The following is a 16,031-nucleotide window of genomic DNA, read 5'->3' on the forward strand; positions in this document are numbered from 1 at the left end:
ATTAAGACGTGCCTGGCTTGTAAGATGAGAAATAAATGACTAAAGAGAATACCCATCTACGAGAACATCCCCTAAACTATCTGGAGTGTTTTCTAAAGAAAAACCCAATGAACGATTTCAGGACTAATCGTGTTGTTACTGATTGGAACAAACTTCCAGAAACTGTTGTTATAGCACCTTGGCTGAATACTTTCAAAAATAGACTGGATATTAATATTAATCAGTATGACACACGCGCATCAGCTGTGTGTCTAATGTGCTTATCAAAAAATAAAAATAAAATGTGTTAGCATGGCACAATATTACGTCAGGAATTTATTTCTTGAATTAAAATGAGATACAAAGCCAAAATTAAAGACAATATTATCATCTACGTACACTTATTACATTAACATAATATCGTGAACACCATAATATATACAATGAAGGATTAGGAATCAAAGGATGAAGAATGGAAACTTCAATTGAGAGCATAATACACAATATAAACTGCATCACTGTTACAATCTTATCAAGTACAATCATTTAATCTGTCTTAAAGACGGAGCTTTAGATTATTTTATTTTATGATTTTTTCATTGGGATGTTAGCAGCCTGAATACTAATTATTATCACCTTGTGACTCCTACTCATCCGATTTGTTATAAGATATTAAATAAGTGTGTGGTCATTTAGGACTTGAGCGGTGCTGGAGTCATAGGTTTAGCCGCACTTCTCGCGCCACGTGTCCTCGTCCAGCACGAAGGGCGCCGTGATGGAGACAAACTCGTCGAGCGGACACAGCAGCGCGCTGCACCCCTCCACCGGCAGGTACATTAACTCGGCGTCCGGCGAGCTCTGGTACACCGGCTGCGACACAAGAACAACGTGTAACATAATATTAACCTGTGTACATGGCAGTAATGTCATCCACTGCTGTAGTACTCACCAGCACAACATAAGCACCAGTATCAGTGCTCTTGCGCAGTTCCAATGCGAATGAAGAACAGTATGGTGGCACGCCCTGGCGCGGCGTGATGCGCGTCGCTGCCATCACCGAGTACACATTAAGATCGTGCGCGGAGTAGATGCGCAGGGGCTGCGACACGTCGCCGCTTGCTGCCGAGGTCATCGCCGTGACGACATCATGCATGTACACACCTTCAACATCATATCACAGTTAAAACTTAAGTCTCCATCACACCAGCCGCCACCTACGAAACCACCTACCAAATAATACACTCATGGTTAAATTCAGAGGAATGCAAAAAGGAAAGATTAAGTCAAATGCAGATTTAAGTTGAATGAGGGATCGTATGAAGTAGAATCCATAATTTGGTCTTTATTAACATAATAAACAAATAGAAAACATTTTTTTGCGGCGTGAGTAAGGGAAAAAAATTAAAAAGCAGTTCGTCACGACTCACCGGCCTCCAGCGCCAAGTAGTTGTCATTACCCAATAACACGTCTATGGCTTCGCCAGCGACTTCCTTGATTTGCGGCAGCAGCGCCTGCAACTCATCGGTTAGCGGCACGCCGAGGCTGATCTGTAAATTCGCATCCTTATTACGAGTCATTCTGTTACGGTGAAAAGACTTTGCGAAAGTCTGAATACCCCCTTCTATATGTTGATCCCTATTCCTTTCTATTAAGGTCTACGACTCATCCATAAGTTTATTGATATGGTACGTGATTGTGAAAGGAAAGCTTTCACATCAAGTGCTCATCTTGCTCATTTGTTGGTCTCAACTACCAAAATCTGGATGAACCTTTGTTAGGCACGAAAAGCCTCATAACTGGTCCTGCACTTATGAACTTTGTTGGCTATTTCAGTAACTTCAGCCGGTACAACTTCGGCGACTTAGATGGTGAAAAGTGAAAAACTTACCAATACGTTGAATTTTCTTTTTAAACTTGTGTGATTTAGTATGTGACTACATTGAACCTACTATTAACTATGGCGTACTCACATAATATTATTTATATAATATCAGACATTAACCAGTCAGAACGAGTCACTATTGCGGGAATTCGTCATTATTATTTATGTACAACAATACACATCCAATTAGGTATAATTGACTCCTGTTATTACGATGAACAATCAAAGCTATTTTAAATATATTTTTATATATGTGTAGAGCCCCACCTGACTTTTGTAAACGTCGTAGTAGGTATAGGCCAGCGTCGGCATGGCGGTGATATTGGTGTCGATCAGCTCCGACCACTGGTTCAGCACCTCCGTGTAGCGCTTCATCGCCGGTGAGGTCGACAACATCTTGCTGGCGAAAGCTTTTGCGACTGGGGGGCAGTTTGACGTGGCGACGTTCTACGAAAAAATAGACTCCTTACTCGTTGCGTACAACACATGCAAAACAGGAGTTACCTGTTTGTTTCCATGCATAAGGTTTAATTACTGAACAGCCTCAGCGGCGTTTAATTTGATTTTTCCAACCTATCATTCACCCATAAAAATATATGGAAAATAGTAAACACATTGCCCTCCATTCTGCAGCGCAATATCCACCATAAACCTCCGATGACACTTATTAGACGCATTTTATTCATGGTGGTTTGTTTGAGAAAAGTCAGGCTCTGTCTGAGCATGGGCTGAATCACTTACGGGGTCGTATTTAGTAGGCACCATGGTGTAGGGGGTGGGCTGCCAGGGGAGAGAGTCGCTCCAGTTGTCATCACCGGTGGGGTACACGGCCGCCATGGCGGTGAGCACGGTCATTTGGGCGCGCGTGGAGTCCGTCGAACGAATGTAGATCTCGGACGAGTTGTAATGCGCTGAAATGAGGCTGCCGTAACGCTTGCGGATGGACTGGCCGAGCCGGTACGCGGTCTGCTTGCCCACCTGCATCACACAATATGGTGTTGTAACAGCTGTATTGATGGCTCGTCATGCTACTCCAACTCAAAGCTCCCCTTTCTTTAGAAATGGGTCCATAAAAATATTCATTAGTTCACCACGCTGGTCTACTACGTATTTTTGATAGTTACGTTCTTATTCCGGGTCCCCTGTGTGTGTATTATATGTAATAAAGACTGGTTTTTGAAGTGAATTATTTCCAATAGGTGTTAGGGTTACGTTTCTATATTAAATAAATGAGAGTATCTTATGAGATGTGACAATGGTCAGTAGATACTTACATTGGTGAGTTCTCCGTATCCGTAGGGCTCGGAGGCCTCTCGCACCGCGTCCACGTCGGTACTTAACTCTAGTGTGCCTTCCAGGGGCGTGCGATCTCCGTGTCGGTGAATCTGAATGTTCAAAGGATTTTGAAATTATATTAAACCTTTTGACTAACGAAGACCAAAAGCAAGGACATCACTTTTGCACCATTCTTCTATGAAAAAAGGTGAATAGTTTAAGTGCTCGCTCACCAAGACCGTAAGAACGAGTTCGCTGTCAGCGAGGACTTCGTCGGTGCGCGCTCTCGCTGCGACCAGAGCCGCTAGGGTCACCAGCGTCAGCAGAGTGTACGAGTGGAGCGCCATGCTGCGGGGATGGTGGCTAGTGGTGGGTGGTGATAGGGCCGCAAAGTGCTGTGCGCCGCGGTCTCGCGCTTCGACAAGTTTTATACTCGCAGCTGTGGCCGCGCCTGCGCATGTAACACGCGGCGATATTTATGGCGGATCATAATGGGGATTAGTTAGTGATTAAATTAATGACACATGTTTGAAGTGATTAAATATTTAGAGTTCTGCGCGTATCGATCTGCGCTTGTACGTAAGGTTTGCGGAACACGCTGTCTCGTAGAACTTTGGGTAGGCTTGCGGTCTGCCCCACAACGAAGGGAAACAAAGACATGACTAACTATAATTATATGGTATCTTTACACAGAATACCTTTGACTAATCAAAGTTGACTCAAGCAAGGTTGATGCTCGAACTAAATGAGAGGAAAATGAGACAGAATATAAGAATTTTCTATTTCAAACTCGTCGATAAAATTTTTACTATTCTCAAAAAAGTGTTACAATTTTACAACACTTATCTTTCGTTATATCGGAGCTTCTGAGCTGTGGTTAATATTGAAAAAAGGCAACTTTGTGGCCCCCGCTGTCAGCTACGGAGACGCACATCTCACACTGGTGGTGGAAACAGATAGCTAGTTCCCGCTCGCTCCACTGCCGGGTTCCAGTCATTATATCAGTGTAAGTGACATAATATTGCGGTCGTTAGAAATTGAGCTCAACGTTCCTTCGATGATCGCCGCCTCTCCGGATTGTTTACCGATGAGTTAGTCTAGACATCTACCCTCACTAACGTTATTTCCCAGTCGTCTATGAAGCTAAGCGATAATGGGAGTCATCCCTAATTCAAAAAAAAAATACAACCTGATCCCCTACGTCTGTGACTATCCACGCAGTCAAGGGAATGTGATCTATACGTGAGCCAATGGACCTGGGCCAGTGATCAGATGTAGCACTCGCGTAGTGTCTAGAACTCAGCGCGAGGAGTTGAGTGATAATCGCCAGTTAGGGTGTAATAATAATAATAATATGAGCCTTGTATACACATGTGTATACAATGTGTATATGTTATGTGTTTGCCTTACTGTCCCACTGCTGGGCACGGGCTTCCTCTAACTACTGAGCCTTAGTCCACCACGCTTGCCTAGCGTGGATTGGCAGACTTCACACACCCTCAAAATTCCTATAGAGAATTTTTCAGGTATGCAGGTTTCCTCACAACGTTTTGCTTCACCGTTAACGCAAGCGATAATTCAAAAAGAATACACACATAATTATTTATAAAAATCAGAGGTGTGTGCCCTTGGGATTTGAACCTGCGGACATTCGTCGTGTCAATCCGTTCCACACCCAACTGGGCTATCGCTGCTAAATTAGTTATCTAGTTAGAGTGTAATTATAATATATTATTCTTGTTTGGACTGTTTTGCCCATTTTGCTTACTATATTTAAGTAAGTCGAAAACAACACGGTTTTACTCACGTACTAAAGTAGTCTTAATCGCCAACCAGCTTTGAGCTATTAAGTAGGTCATCCTCGGAGGCGAGTGCTAGAGTTAATATTGACGGAATCTAAATAATGTATAATATTTTACAGGTTCACATGAATTATTTCATTTCATTATTAGCCGTTGATCGCGGCTCCGTCCTGAAGAGACATCTCTCGGATTAAAGTTCCAATCGAGTAGCATATTACCAAGACAGGGAACTCCTCACAGTATGAGACCCGGACGTCATAGTCTCTTTGTGTGCCGACCAATTTTAACACAATCCTTTAAGCGGCTTTTGCATATTTATACATCCACATTTAAGTTTTAACTAACAGCGATATAATATATAAATAGTCGTTAACTTTAATATTTCTATTATTAATAAGGCTTATGTAAGTTGAGCTAATGATTTACAGTCGCCAGTGGAATCGTTGGTCCGTGTGACACGCCCTCCGCACGTCCTCGTCACGCAAGCCGGCGCCGGCGCCGAGTCATACTGCTTGAAATCAACAATAACAACAAACGTCGATAACTAGTGACGCTCACATAAATACTCGGTGGGGGTGACGCACTGTGTCAGTACCAGACTGAATAGCAACCGCGATGCACACAGCGCGGCGGGAGGGGATTTTTGTACACGGGCGCTACACCAGAATGAAGGATATTGTAGCCAGTGTAACTATTAACCATTATGAAACTTATACTGTATGATGTCTCAGGGTTTAAGGTGACGAGTGCAGCGGAGAATGTGATTCGAAGGTCTGGGTGGTGTTGCTACTAGTAATGGATGGTCGTATCGCTGACAACAAGGCGAACTACATGTATTGCTTGATATTCAGTAGCAATAAATAAGAAAAAAAAAACTTTGAAAGTTTTTCAGCCTCCATTGTGAGTCAAAGGTCATCATGGTCGTTCGACAAAGTAAGTGCTATAGTAACCACTTACAACTATTTTTAATTCTCTATCGGATAACTTTATAAAATATATCTCAGGATAACAGTTTCCATTTATTCATGGCACGTGAGACATTAAAATTACAATACGCACAATGATCATTATTGAAGCAAGCTGTTGTGAGATCACTAGCGGGTGGAACATAATGTTCCAGTTGTCGTCCGCAGTGTCGTCCCCTTCGTGTAATATGCCATCCCAATGCTTTGTTCGAGTAGTATTCTCGCCATGCGTGTAACATTTTACATAACTATTTGGCCTTGCTAGTACCGTGAATCCCGTATACTTATCATCTTATCTTATTTTACTTCTTACTAATATTATAAACGCGAAAATGAGTGAATATTTTTGAATGTTTGTTAGAAGTAAATGCAAGATCAGTTCAACAAATTAGAAATGTTCTGCATTAACACATAGGCCCCTTTCTATTCCGGTGATTTGCTCCCATGAGATGGGAGTTTTAATCGGGTTTTTAAATAGTTAGCGCTAGTGTGATCCAAACGGTGCTATAGTCGCTTTGAACATTTATATCGGGAAAGGCTTTCGGTACGGGCGAAACCGCGAGGAATGCCTAGTGTTGTTATGTGTAAATGTTATTTCTATCCACTGTAGCTGTGGTTTATAAAACAACAAATGACTAGACATTTCGATAAGAACTCCACATTAAAGATTACAGTGGTAATAATTATGTTTTATGGGTTCCTGTGAACTGACACAGCTTCTGTTCGCATCGTGTTCAGCGTTACATCACACTGCGAGGGCGCTCAGTAAGAGTTATATTCGTAGTAAGTACTATTACCTTGAATAATAAAGTTACATTGCATACTTTTATGCGAATGTTAGACATTAAAATAAAACTAGGTCTATTTCTATAAAGGTAACCGACCTGCGACAGTGTTGATGCCCTTATCACACCTCATAATATATTTCCTTTGTAAATATTTATCTATTATTATTGTGTATATTTAGATATTACCGAATATTTTACAATCTATCCATAAAACACTGTTGATTGTATTGATAAGTGTTATTATCCCACAGAGGTGTATGAGTAAGCGAGGAAATAAGATGATATGGCATATCCGCAAGCAGTTCCTTACAGTCGCGAGACCTATAGTAGGATCAGTACCGCGTGTGAGTTCATAGTGTGCCAAAGACATTTAATATAATCTTAGAACTCTTTACTGTGTTTATGCTGTATCAGGACTTGTATTGTTCTTAATATCATGATCTACGATTATACAGAGCCAAAGATAAACAGTAAAGGTTAAAAATATTGTAACGAAACCGAGTCACTCTTAAAGGAATCATTTTCTGAATGTAATGAAACATACACACGCGCGCATGCCTACACACACAAACACAACACAACATTATTACGTAATAGATATGGAAGGGCGTAATCTCCGAGCTCCGACATTTTTTATGCTTATAAAGAGATTACTTCTATTAGCTTAAATAAGGAAAACTTCTCTAATAGTGAATATAATATGTACATATATTTTTTTATTTTGCGCTTTAATGCGATGGCTATTAAATTTGCCGTGAAATAGCAAACCATCGATGTAAAATACTTCATATTTGTCCAAATCGCGATATGCGCGTATTGGCATATTTTCTGTAAATATGTTTATTGTTGTTTTTGTATTAAAACCTTAAGACGCTGTGATATCTTGTTACTGACATTTCGAATAAGACAACGATTTATAACTAACTAGCTTTTGCCCGCGGCTCCGCCCGCGTTATATAGTCTTTCGGGCTAAAGTTTCCGTTATAAAATTCACGCTATATATTTTCCTGGGAGCCTATGTTCTTCCCAGGGTCTCAAACTATCTCCATACCAAATTTCAGCAGGCAGACAGATGCAGTGGGGGACTTTATTTTATAATATAATTTTGTAGAACTTTTTAAGAGGAACAATCCCGTCATACATTGTTGCATAACTTTAACCGTTTACGCAGCGGAAGCTCTCAAAACTAATATTATTACTTTTTTGCAATATGTTTCATTACTGCTCCGCTCCTATCGGTCATAGCGTGATAATATATAGCCCATAGCACTCCGCGAACAAAGGGCTATCTAACACAAAAATATTTTTTCAGTTCAAACCGGTAGTTCCTGAAATTAGCCATTACTGATCTGCTCCTATTGGGTATAGCGTGATGATATATAGCCTATAGCGCTCCACGAACAAAAAGCTAGCCAACACAATTTTTTTTTCAGTTTGAACCGGTAGTTCTTGAGATTAGCGTGTTCAAACAAACAAACTCTTCACCTTTATATAATAGTATATTTTTTAGCCAAGGTGTCCAGCCTACTAAGATTATACATTCATACATTCCAATTTACAACGATGTTACCAGTTTTCGCGAATCTTTTTTATGCTAGTAATGATAATTCCAAAATATTGATTTATAAAAACGATATCCCAGATACAGTTCGTAACTTATGATATTATTACTTTCATATGTAATTGGTTTTACAATAAAATCAACTGACAGATGGGACAAACTGGTGGGTTCTATATGAGTTCTAAAATAATACTACACTTTTATTGACAAGACATTTTCTTTTTTAGTTTAACGCTAAATCTAAAAAATAACATTGTTGACAAAAAAAAATATGTAAGTTTCTAGTTTTGATCGAATACAATTAATTAATCTTTAAAAATAAAACCGTCTCAAACAATTTTAATACTATTGTCTTTTTCGGTGTCCAATTTCACATTAATGTATCCGTCTGTGGTGAAAGGTGGAATTTTTCGAAAAAGAATCCGAGACAACATATAGGCACTAATATGCATAATGTGGTCTCCAACTCGTTCTCATGATAATTATATTCCACAACATCTTTACATAAAGGGAAGCCGGCAGAAATCGAATTCTACGGACTCTTCGCACCCATACATTTTTATTTGAAATCGCCTACAAAGTATAGATAGATATATAAATTAGCTTTATTTATTAATATTTACTATAATTAAATGGAGTTGAAGGTGTCGAGCGTTGTGCTTACTCGCATACAGGGTCACTTTTACATCGCGTTACTAAATGAAACCACATACTTATGAACTTGGAAATAACACTTTACAATAAGTTACTTGAGCCATAGATGTAAAATAAAAAAATTAATAATAATAATAATAATATCAGCCCTGTATTATATACTTTGCCCACTGCTGAGCACGGGCCTCCTCTACTGCTGAGAGGGATTAGGCCTTAGTCCACCACGCTGGCCTAGTGCGGATTGGTAGACTTCACACACCTTCGAAATTCCTATAGAGAACTTCTCAGATGTGCAGGTTTCCTCACGATGTTTTCCTGCACCGTTAAAGCGAACGATAAATTCACAAAGAATACACACATTATTATTATTATTATATGTACTTGGAAATAACACTTTACAATAAGTTACTTGAGCCATAGATGTAAAATAAAAAAATTAAAGTTTCGAACAAAATAAATATTAATAAAAAGTAATTTTAATTTTACGCGCCTTGAAGCCACTATTAACTTACGCTCAGAGAATTTGTTGCAGTTGCAACATTATACTTTCAATCAGAAATAGACCCACGCATACGCCATATTCGCATTAAACTAATAAATTATATAAAAATCAGAAAACTAAAACCAAGATTTTTGTTGAAAATATTCGTTATTAATGGATGATTTTTGTCACAATGTCAGCAAAGGTGAAGACGATTATGTGGTTTCATTTTGTAACGTAATGTCAAAATGACCCTGCATATAGTTTTAATTTTTGCAACAATCTATAATATAAAAATGAATCGCTAAATGTGTTGGTAAGCGCATAACTCAAGAACGCCTGGACCAATTTGGCCAATTCTTTTTTTTTAATATTCGTCGAAGCTCAAGGATGGTTTTTACGGCGAGAAAATATCAAATAATTGCCGGAAATCCCTAAAAACAGTCTTTTTCTTTATCCCATACAAACGTTTTCTAACTAATACGTAGAGTCAATTTGAGCTTTATTGCCTATTAAATAAAGTTCATTGTTGTCTAAGCAATGTAGGTGTGTTCCTAACATCAAAGCAGTGTGCGTTGGAGCACAGAATATTATAATGTAATGTCGCGTTCTGAAACTCAACAAAAGTGATATCGCGGACCCGACTAAATTGAACAGTCACAAAATTTAATATATCATTAGTTATTTTGTTGGCTTCGCGATATTATTTCTTTTGTTTTACATTAAAATGCATGTTTTCCCGTCATTACATCAGACAAACGCAACCGTTACCAAAAGCAATGTTATTAATAATAATTATTATTTATTCACAACGCCCTATCACCAGGGTGAAGGTTCAGTTCAGGAGAATTTTTGCCCCGACAATAAAATAGATAGGAACAAACAACTGTCATATTACAAATCTTTTTGACAGGACGAAGTCTGTCGGGTCCGCTAGTAATTATATAATTTGTTTGATTTTAAATTTAATGTTATAAATAATTTTTATCATTTCCTGCTTTTTATATACTCACTGTGTCCAATCAATGTCTAATACATGTTTAAAAAATAAGCACATAAATTTATATTTATAAATAGTTACATTATGGGCCATGTTGACCAACCGTCCATCTACCATGGTCCATCATCCATCTATTGGAAAATGTATTTTTTTTTTTTAAGAGAAAAACACACATTTTTTGTTAGTCCTTTTCGTAATAAAAAATTAAGAAAATATTCCTTCTTGAAACGAAAATGTTTGATTAAGTGGACCGTCAATGGTGTCGTTCTCTACTTACACACACATCGGTAAATGCTACCGATTACGTCGCTTTAGCAATACAGTCCGCGGCGTGAGATGACTCATCGAGTGCGTGCTCGCTCAGGTATTGTCATTATGTCAACTGATAATTATATATTAGCTAAGTACTTAAGTAATAAGATAAATATTAGATAATAAATCCACGATGATCCGTCCTACCAATTTTCGAGCGAGGGTTTCGCAGGACAACGGAACTTTGAAGTAATATTTCATTTAGGTGTTCAAAATATGCAGTTGAGGTTATTTGATAAAAGTCCAAATGCTATTTCCCTAAATACACAAAACCGAATATGGAACAATAAGCACAATGTAACGTCTAAACACCGAAGCAATTTTTTTTTAAATCTTTGATTAAGAATACTGGAATATTGTCTTGCTGGACACTGAAAGCTTCAAACGCGTCAAAAAATAGAGGGCTGTCTCCTCGAAGTCCTCCATAAATATTTCGGCGACAACCGGAGATACAGAGGAGCCCATCGCTACCCCCTCTACTTGTACATAGAACTGATGATTCCACAACATATAGTCACAAAGAGGCGACGGACCACAGCCCCGGTTTCTCCAAGGTTTTACAAACGGTACGTATATAATACTTTCACATTTTTACCATCCGACAAAGACATCAATAATAAAATCCAATTAACTAAGGTGGTGGTTTTTATTTGCATGCAAGACACATGTGTTCGCTATGCGGACTCTGCGATACGACGTGCTTCAGGCGGTGCGGAGCGCTGCAGGACGACACGCTCCTGTCATTGCAAGTATTACTATAATCCAGATTTGATGAATTCTCTAAAACAATAAAATTTTCGGAAATATGTACTATTTCCATAAAAACTTGCAAACCACGTAAAAATGGTAAAGAGTTTTATTGAAAGTAGATTTTCATAGCTTGATATAGGTGATGATTCTATAACTACGTGGCGCTGTCGCGATGACACCCAGGTTCCGGGCGCACCTACTCGCGGCGCAGGCCTCAGGAGACGGCGGGCGCGCCGCGACACGTGTCTCACCACGTGATGTTACGGATTAGTGTACAATCTCATAAAGAGAATTGGAAAGTGGGGGTATTTCGTGTGCAGTAACACTTTTTAAAACGAATTGGATTCGCATTTCTAACAAAATGCGCGGCGAAAGACTTTTGGAATTCTGACACAAAAGTATGTACTCAAACTCTAGGTCTCTTAGAGTCTTATAAGCAACAGGATGGATCAGCATTATTTTTTTTCTGCATATCTAATACATCGACTATTCTTGCTGACATTTTTTTCCAAAAACTCTGAATGCAGATATATCTATAATAACCATGGACAGTCTCCTAAGAAAGTTTTATTGTAGCTACTGCAGTTAAGTTACCTGTCTTTACAGCCCCATCCCAAAAACAACACTCTGTATATTGTATAATATTGTTTATTTTGGTCATTATAATTTGTCACTCCAGTTAAATCCATTAAATCTTTGCGAGGAAAGGAGATGTGCGGGCGTCTACAGAGCATCAACTCCTCCGTGCGGTCGGAACCTTCGACACCGGCACAGTAGCAATTTATTATACCATATTATGGATTTGTTAATGTGGTACAATATTAGGCCATGACTTTATTTCTTGGATCAAAATGAAATACACAGCTAAAATTTAAGACAATATCATCTATCTACACTTATTATATTAAAATAATAACGTATACACCATAAATACAATGAAAGAGTAGGAATCACGGGATGAAGAATGGAAACTTCTATTGAGAGTATTATACACAATATAAAGCGCATCACTGTTATAATCTTTTTTCATTCGAATGTAATCAGCCTAAATACTAATTATTATCACATTTATTTTATTTTCACATTCAGGATTTAATTGATGCTGGAATCATCGATGACCAGGTCGTCGGTGTAGCCGCAATTCTCGCGCCACGTGTCCTCGTCCAGCACGAAGGGCTTCGTGATGGAGACAAACTCATCGAGCGGACACAGCAGCGCGCTGCACCCCTCCACCTGCAGGTACATCAACTCGGCGTCCGGCGAGCTCTGGTACACCGGCTGCGACACAACACGACATATGGGTAACATAATATTAACCTGTGTACATGCCAGTAAAGTCATCCACTGCTGTAGTACTCACCAGCACGACATAATCACCAGTATCAGTGCGCTTGCGCAGTTCCAGCGCGAAGGAAGAGCAGTATGGTGGCACGCCCTGACGCGGCGTGATGCGCGCCGCCGCCATAACGGGGTACACGTTAGTATCGTGCGCGGAGTAGATGCGCAGGGGCTGCGACACGTCGCCGCTTGCTGCCGAGGTCATCGCCGTGATGACGTCGTTCATGTACACACCTTCAACATCACAACACAGTTATAACTCAAGTCTCCATCACACCAGTCTCCACCTATCGAATAGCTAAATGTATTCTAAAATATACAACTTAGAAATAATACACTCATTGTCAAATTTAAAGGAATGCAAAAAATAGGTCAAAAGCGGTTTTTTTAAGTTAAATGAGGGATTCAATGAAGTAAGTCCTTAATTTTGTCTATTTAGCACCTTATATAATCAAATGTATATCAAAAATTTATATATAATTAATAGAATTTTAGAAGTAAAGAAAATTAACGTTTTTGTCTTTTCCGGTTAAAAATTAAATTTTGGTAAATGGCAGATATTTTTTCTAATGTTTGGCATTTTCTGTATTTAAAAGCTTTTCTCTTGCTAACAAAATTCTCTGCATTTTATTTTGGCGTAGTTTTTTTACTTATCGTAAACATTTTGTGATACGTAATTTCATTTTCTAAACCAATGTATTTACTCACCGGCCCCCAGCGCCACGTAGTCGTCATCACCCAATAAGATGTCCATGGCTGCGCCAGCGATTTCCTTGATTTCCGGCAGCAGCGCCTGCAACTCCTCGGTCAGCGGCACGCCGAGGCTGATCTGTAAATCCCTGTTGTTATTACGGGTCAAGCTGCTAGGGATAAAAACACTTTGCGGATGTCTAAATATCCCTTTCTATTTGGCGCTGATCCTTTCTATCAAGGTCTACAACGCATCCATAACTATGTTGATATGGTAGGTGCTCGCGGGAGGAGGAGATCTTTAACGTCATGTGCCCATTTTGCACGTTTGTTGGTCTAAACTACAAAAAACTGGATTTACTTTAACTTACCTTGAACAAGGCCTCTGTTAGGCACAAAAGTCTCATAACTGGTCCTGCACCTATGAACTTGATGTCTCATTTCAGTAGATTCAGCCGCTATAACTTCGCCGACTTAGTTGGTGTAAAGTGAAATACTTACAAAGACGTTGATTATTTTTTTAGTCACTTGAGTGATTTACTGTGTGACTACATTTAACTCGCATAATATTAAGTATAATATATCATATCAATCATTGACCAGTCAGAACGAGTCACTACCGTGGTAATTTTCCATGTGATGGTAGCCATCCAGTTTTTTATAATGGAATAATTTCTGTACGACAAACATTAAAAGCTATTTAAAAGAGAGGCTCACCTGACTTTTGTAAATGTCGTACAAAGAATAGGCGAGCACGGGCGCGGCGGAGATGTTGAACCCGACCAGCTCCGACCACTGGTTCAGCACGTCTGTGTAGCGCTCTATCGCCGGTGAGGTCGACAACATCTTGCTGGCGAAAGCTTTCTTGAACGTGGGACAATTTAACGTTGCGAGGTTCTACGACAAAAGAGACTTCTTATTCGTTACGTATAACACATGCAAAGCTAAATCTGGTTTGTTTCCATGTATACGATTCAAATTACTGGACAGCCTCAGCGGCGTTTAATCCGTATATTTAAGGGTCATAACCTAGCTTTAACCCATCCAGTGATCTAAAGAATAGTAAACACGTTGCCTTCCATGGCGCGGTTGCACAATATCACTAATGATTCTCAGTTGCTATTTATTACGAGCGTTTTATTCATGGTGGCTGGTTTGAGAATAGGCTGTCTGAGCATGAAAGGAGTCACTTACGGGGTCATATCTTACGGGCACCGTAGTGTAGGGGGTGGGCTGCCAGGGGAGAGAGGCGCTCCAGTTGTCATCACCGGCGGGGTACACAGCGGCCATGGCGGTGAGCACGGTCATCTTGGCGCGCGTGGAGTCCGTCGAGCGGATGTAGATCTCGGACGAGTTGTAATGCGCGGAAATGAGACTGCCGTAACGCTTGCTGATGGACTGTCCGAGCCGGTACGCGGTCTGCTTGCCCACCTGCATCATACAATATCGTGTTATAACAGCTGTATTGATGGCTCGTTATGCTACTCCAACATAAAGCTCCTCGTTTCTTTGAAATGGGTAAAAAAATCATAACGCACCACACTCGTCTACTACGCACTTTTCGATATTCATATACTTATTCTGGCTCCGCAGTGTAAAAGTAATAAAAACAGGTTTTTGAAGTGAATTATTTCGAGGATGTGCCTGGGTTACGTTTCTACATTAAAAAATGTGGGCATCGTATGAGATGTGATAATGGTCGCAGTAGATACTTACATTGGTGAGTTGTCCGTAGCCGTAGGGCTCGGAGGCCTTTCGCAGTGCGTCCACGTCGTTACTCAACTCTAGCGAGCCCTGCACGGGCGTGCGGTCTCCGTGCCGGTGAATCTGCGTGTTTAAAAGATTTTGAAATTTGATTAACCTTTTTAACTAACGAGGACCAAAAGCATAGACATCGCTTTTGTGTAACGCTTCTATATAATAAGATGAATAGTTTAAATGCTCGCTCACCAAGACCGTAACAACGAGTTCGCTGTCAGCGAGGACTTCGTCGGTGCGCGCTCTCGCTGCGACCAGAGCCGCTAGGGTCACCAGCGTCAGCAGAGTGTACGAGTGGAGCGCCATGCTGCGGGGATGGTGGCTAGTGGTGGGTGGTGATAGGGCCGAAAACTGCTGTGCGCTGCGATCTCGCGTCTCGACAAGTTTTATACTCACAGCTGTGGCCGCGCCTGCGCATGTAACAGGCGGCATTGTTTTATGGCGGATCATAATCGGGATTAGTGAGTGATTAAATTAATGATACACGCTTGAAGTGATTAAACTTATTTGGAGTTCCGCGCCTATTGATCTGTATTTGTATGTAAGATGTACGGAGCACGCCGTCGCGTAATCCAACCCTGGATAATATTGTGGGCTACGACACAGCGAAGGTGAACAATGATATGAGTGATAATCATTTTATGATATCACATCTACGCTGGCGTCACCCTTCACATGGGTGGTGGTGGCAGATACGCCTACCTCGAAGAGGGCTACTGCAGGGTTTCAGTTATCATACCAGTGTAAGGGACATAATATTACATTGGTTAGAAACTGAGTCCAACGTTCTCTTGA

General features: G+C 40.1%; 2 protein-coding genes across 2 annotated transcripts; both read right to left on the minus strand.

Annotated features, from left to right (window-relative positions):
- Positions 1 to 284: 284 nt before the first annotated feature.
- Positions 285 to 3,583, minus strand: LOC115449041 (prostatic acid phosphatase). Its single transcript, XM_030176730.2, has 7 exons — positions 3,371 to 3,583; positions 3,137 to 3,247; positions 2,604 to 2,840; positions 2,130 to 2,309; positions 1,407 to 1,527; positions 929 to 1,140; positions 285 to 849 (listed from the first exon to the last, which is right to left on the minus strand). The coding sequence occupies exons 1-7, from the start codon at positions 3,482 to 3,484 to the stop codon at positions 703 to 705; spliced, it is 1,122 nt and encodes a 373-aa protein (XP_030032590.1). The 5' UTR covers positions 3,485 to 3,583; the 3' UTR covers positions 285 to 702.
- Positions 3,584 to 12,124: 8,541 nt separating this feature from the next.
- On the minus strand, positions 12,125 to 15,577 carry LOC115449049 (prostatic acid phosphatase). Its single transcript, XM_030176740.2, has 7 exons — positions 15,429 to 15,577; positions 15,195 to 15,305; positions 14,673 to 14,909; positions 14,196 to 14,375; positions 13,497 to 13,617; positions 12,811 to 13,022; positions 12,125 to 12,728 (listed from the first exon to the last, which is right to left on the minus strand). The coding sequence occupies exons 1-7, from the start codon at positions 15,540 to 15,542 to the stop codon at positions 12,543 to 12,545; spliced, it is 1,161 nt and encodes a 386-aa protein (XP_030032600.1). The 5' UTR covers positions 15,543 to 15,577; the 3' UTR covers positions 12,125 to 12,542.
- Positions 15,578 to 16,031: the final 454 nt, after the last annotated feature.

This window comes from Manduca sexta, chromosome 7, assembly GCF_014839805.1.
Source record: "Manduca sexta isolate Smith_Timp_Sample1 chromosome 7, JHU_Msex_v1.0, whole genome shotgun sequence".
Taxonomy (NCBI): domain Eukaryota; kingdom Metazoa; phylum Arthropoda; class Insecta; order Lepidoptera; family Sphingidae; genus Manduca; species Manduca sexta.

Coding starts and splice junctions, on each gene's coding strand:
- LOC115449041 (XM_030176730.2), bottom strand. CDS start 3,484: ATGGCGCTCCACTCGTACACTCTGCTGACGCTGGTGACCCTAGCGGCT. Junction 3,248..3,370: donor AACTCGTTCTTACGGTCTTG/GTGAGCGAGCAC, acceptor TTGAACATTCAG/ATTCACCGACACGGAGATCG. Junction 2,310..2,603: donor TGCCTACTAAATACGACCCC/GTAAGTGATTCA, acceptor ATTTTTTCGTAG/AACGTCGCCACGTCAAACTG.
- LOC115449049 (XM_030176740.2), bottom strand. CDS start 15,542: ATGGCGCTCCACTCGTACACTCTGCTGACGCTGGTGACCCTAGCGGCT. Junction 14,910..15,194: donor GCTACGGACAACTCACCAAT/GTAAGTATCTAC, acceptor TGTATGATGCAG/GTGGGCAAGCAGACCGCGTA. Junction 13,023..13,496: donor CTACGTGGCGCTGGGGGCCG/GTGAGTAAATAC, acceptor GTGATGTTGAAG/GTGTGTACATGAACGACGTC.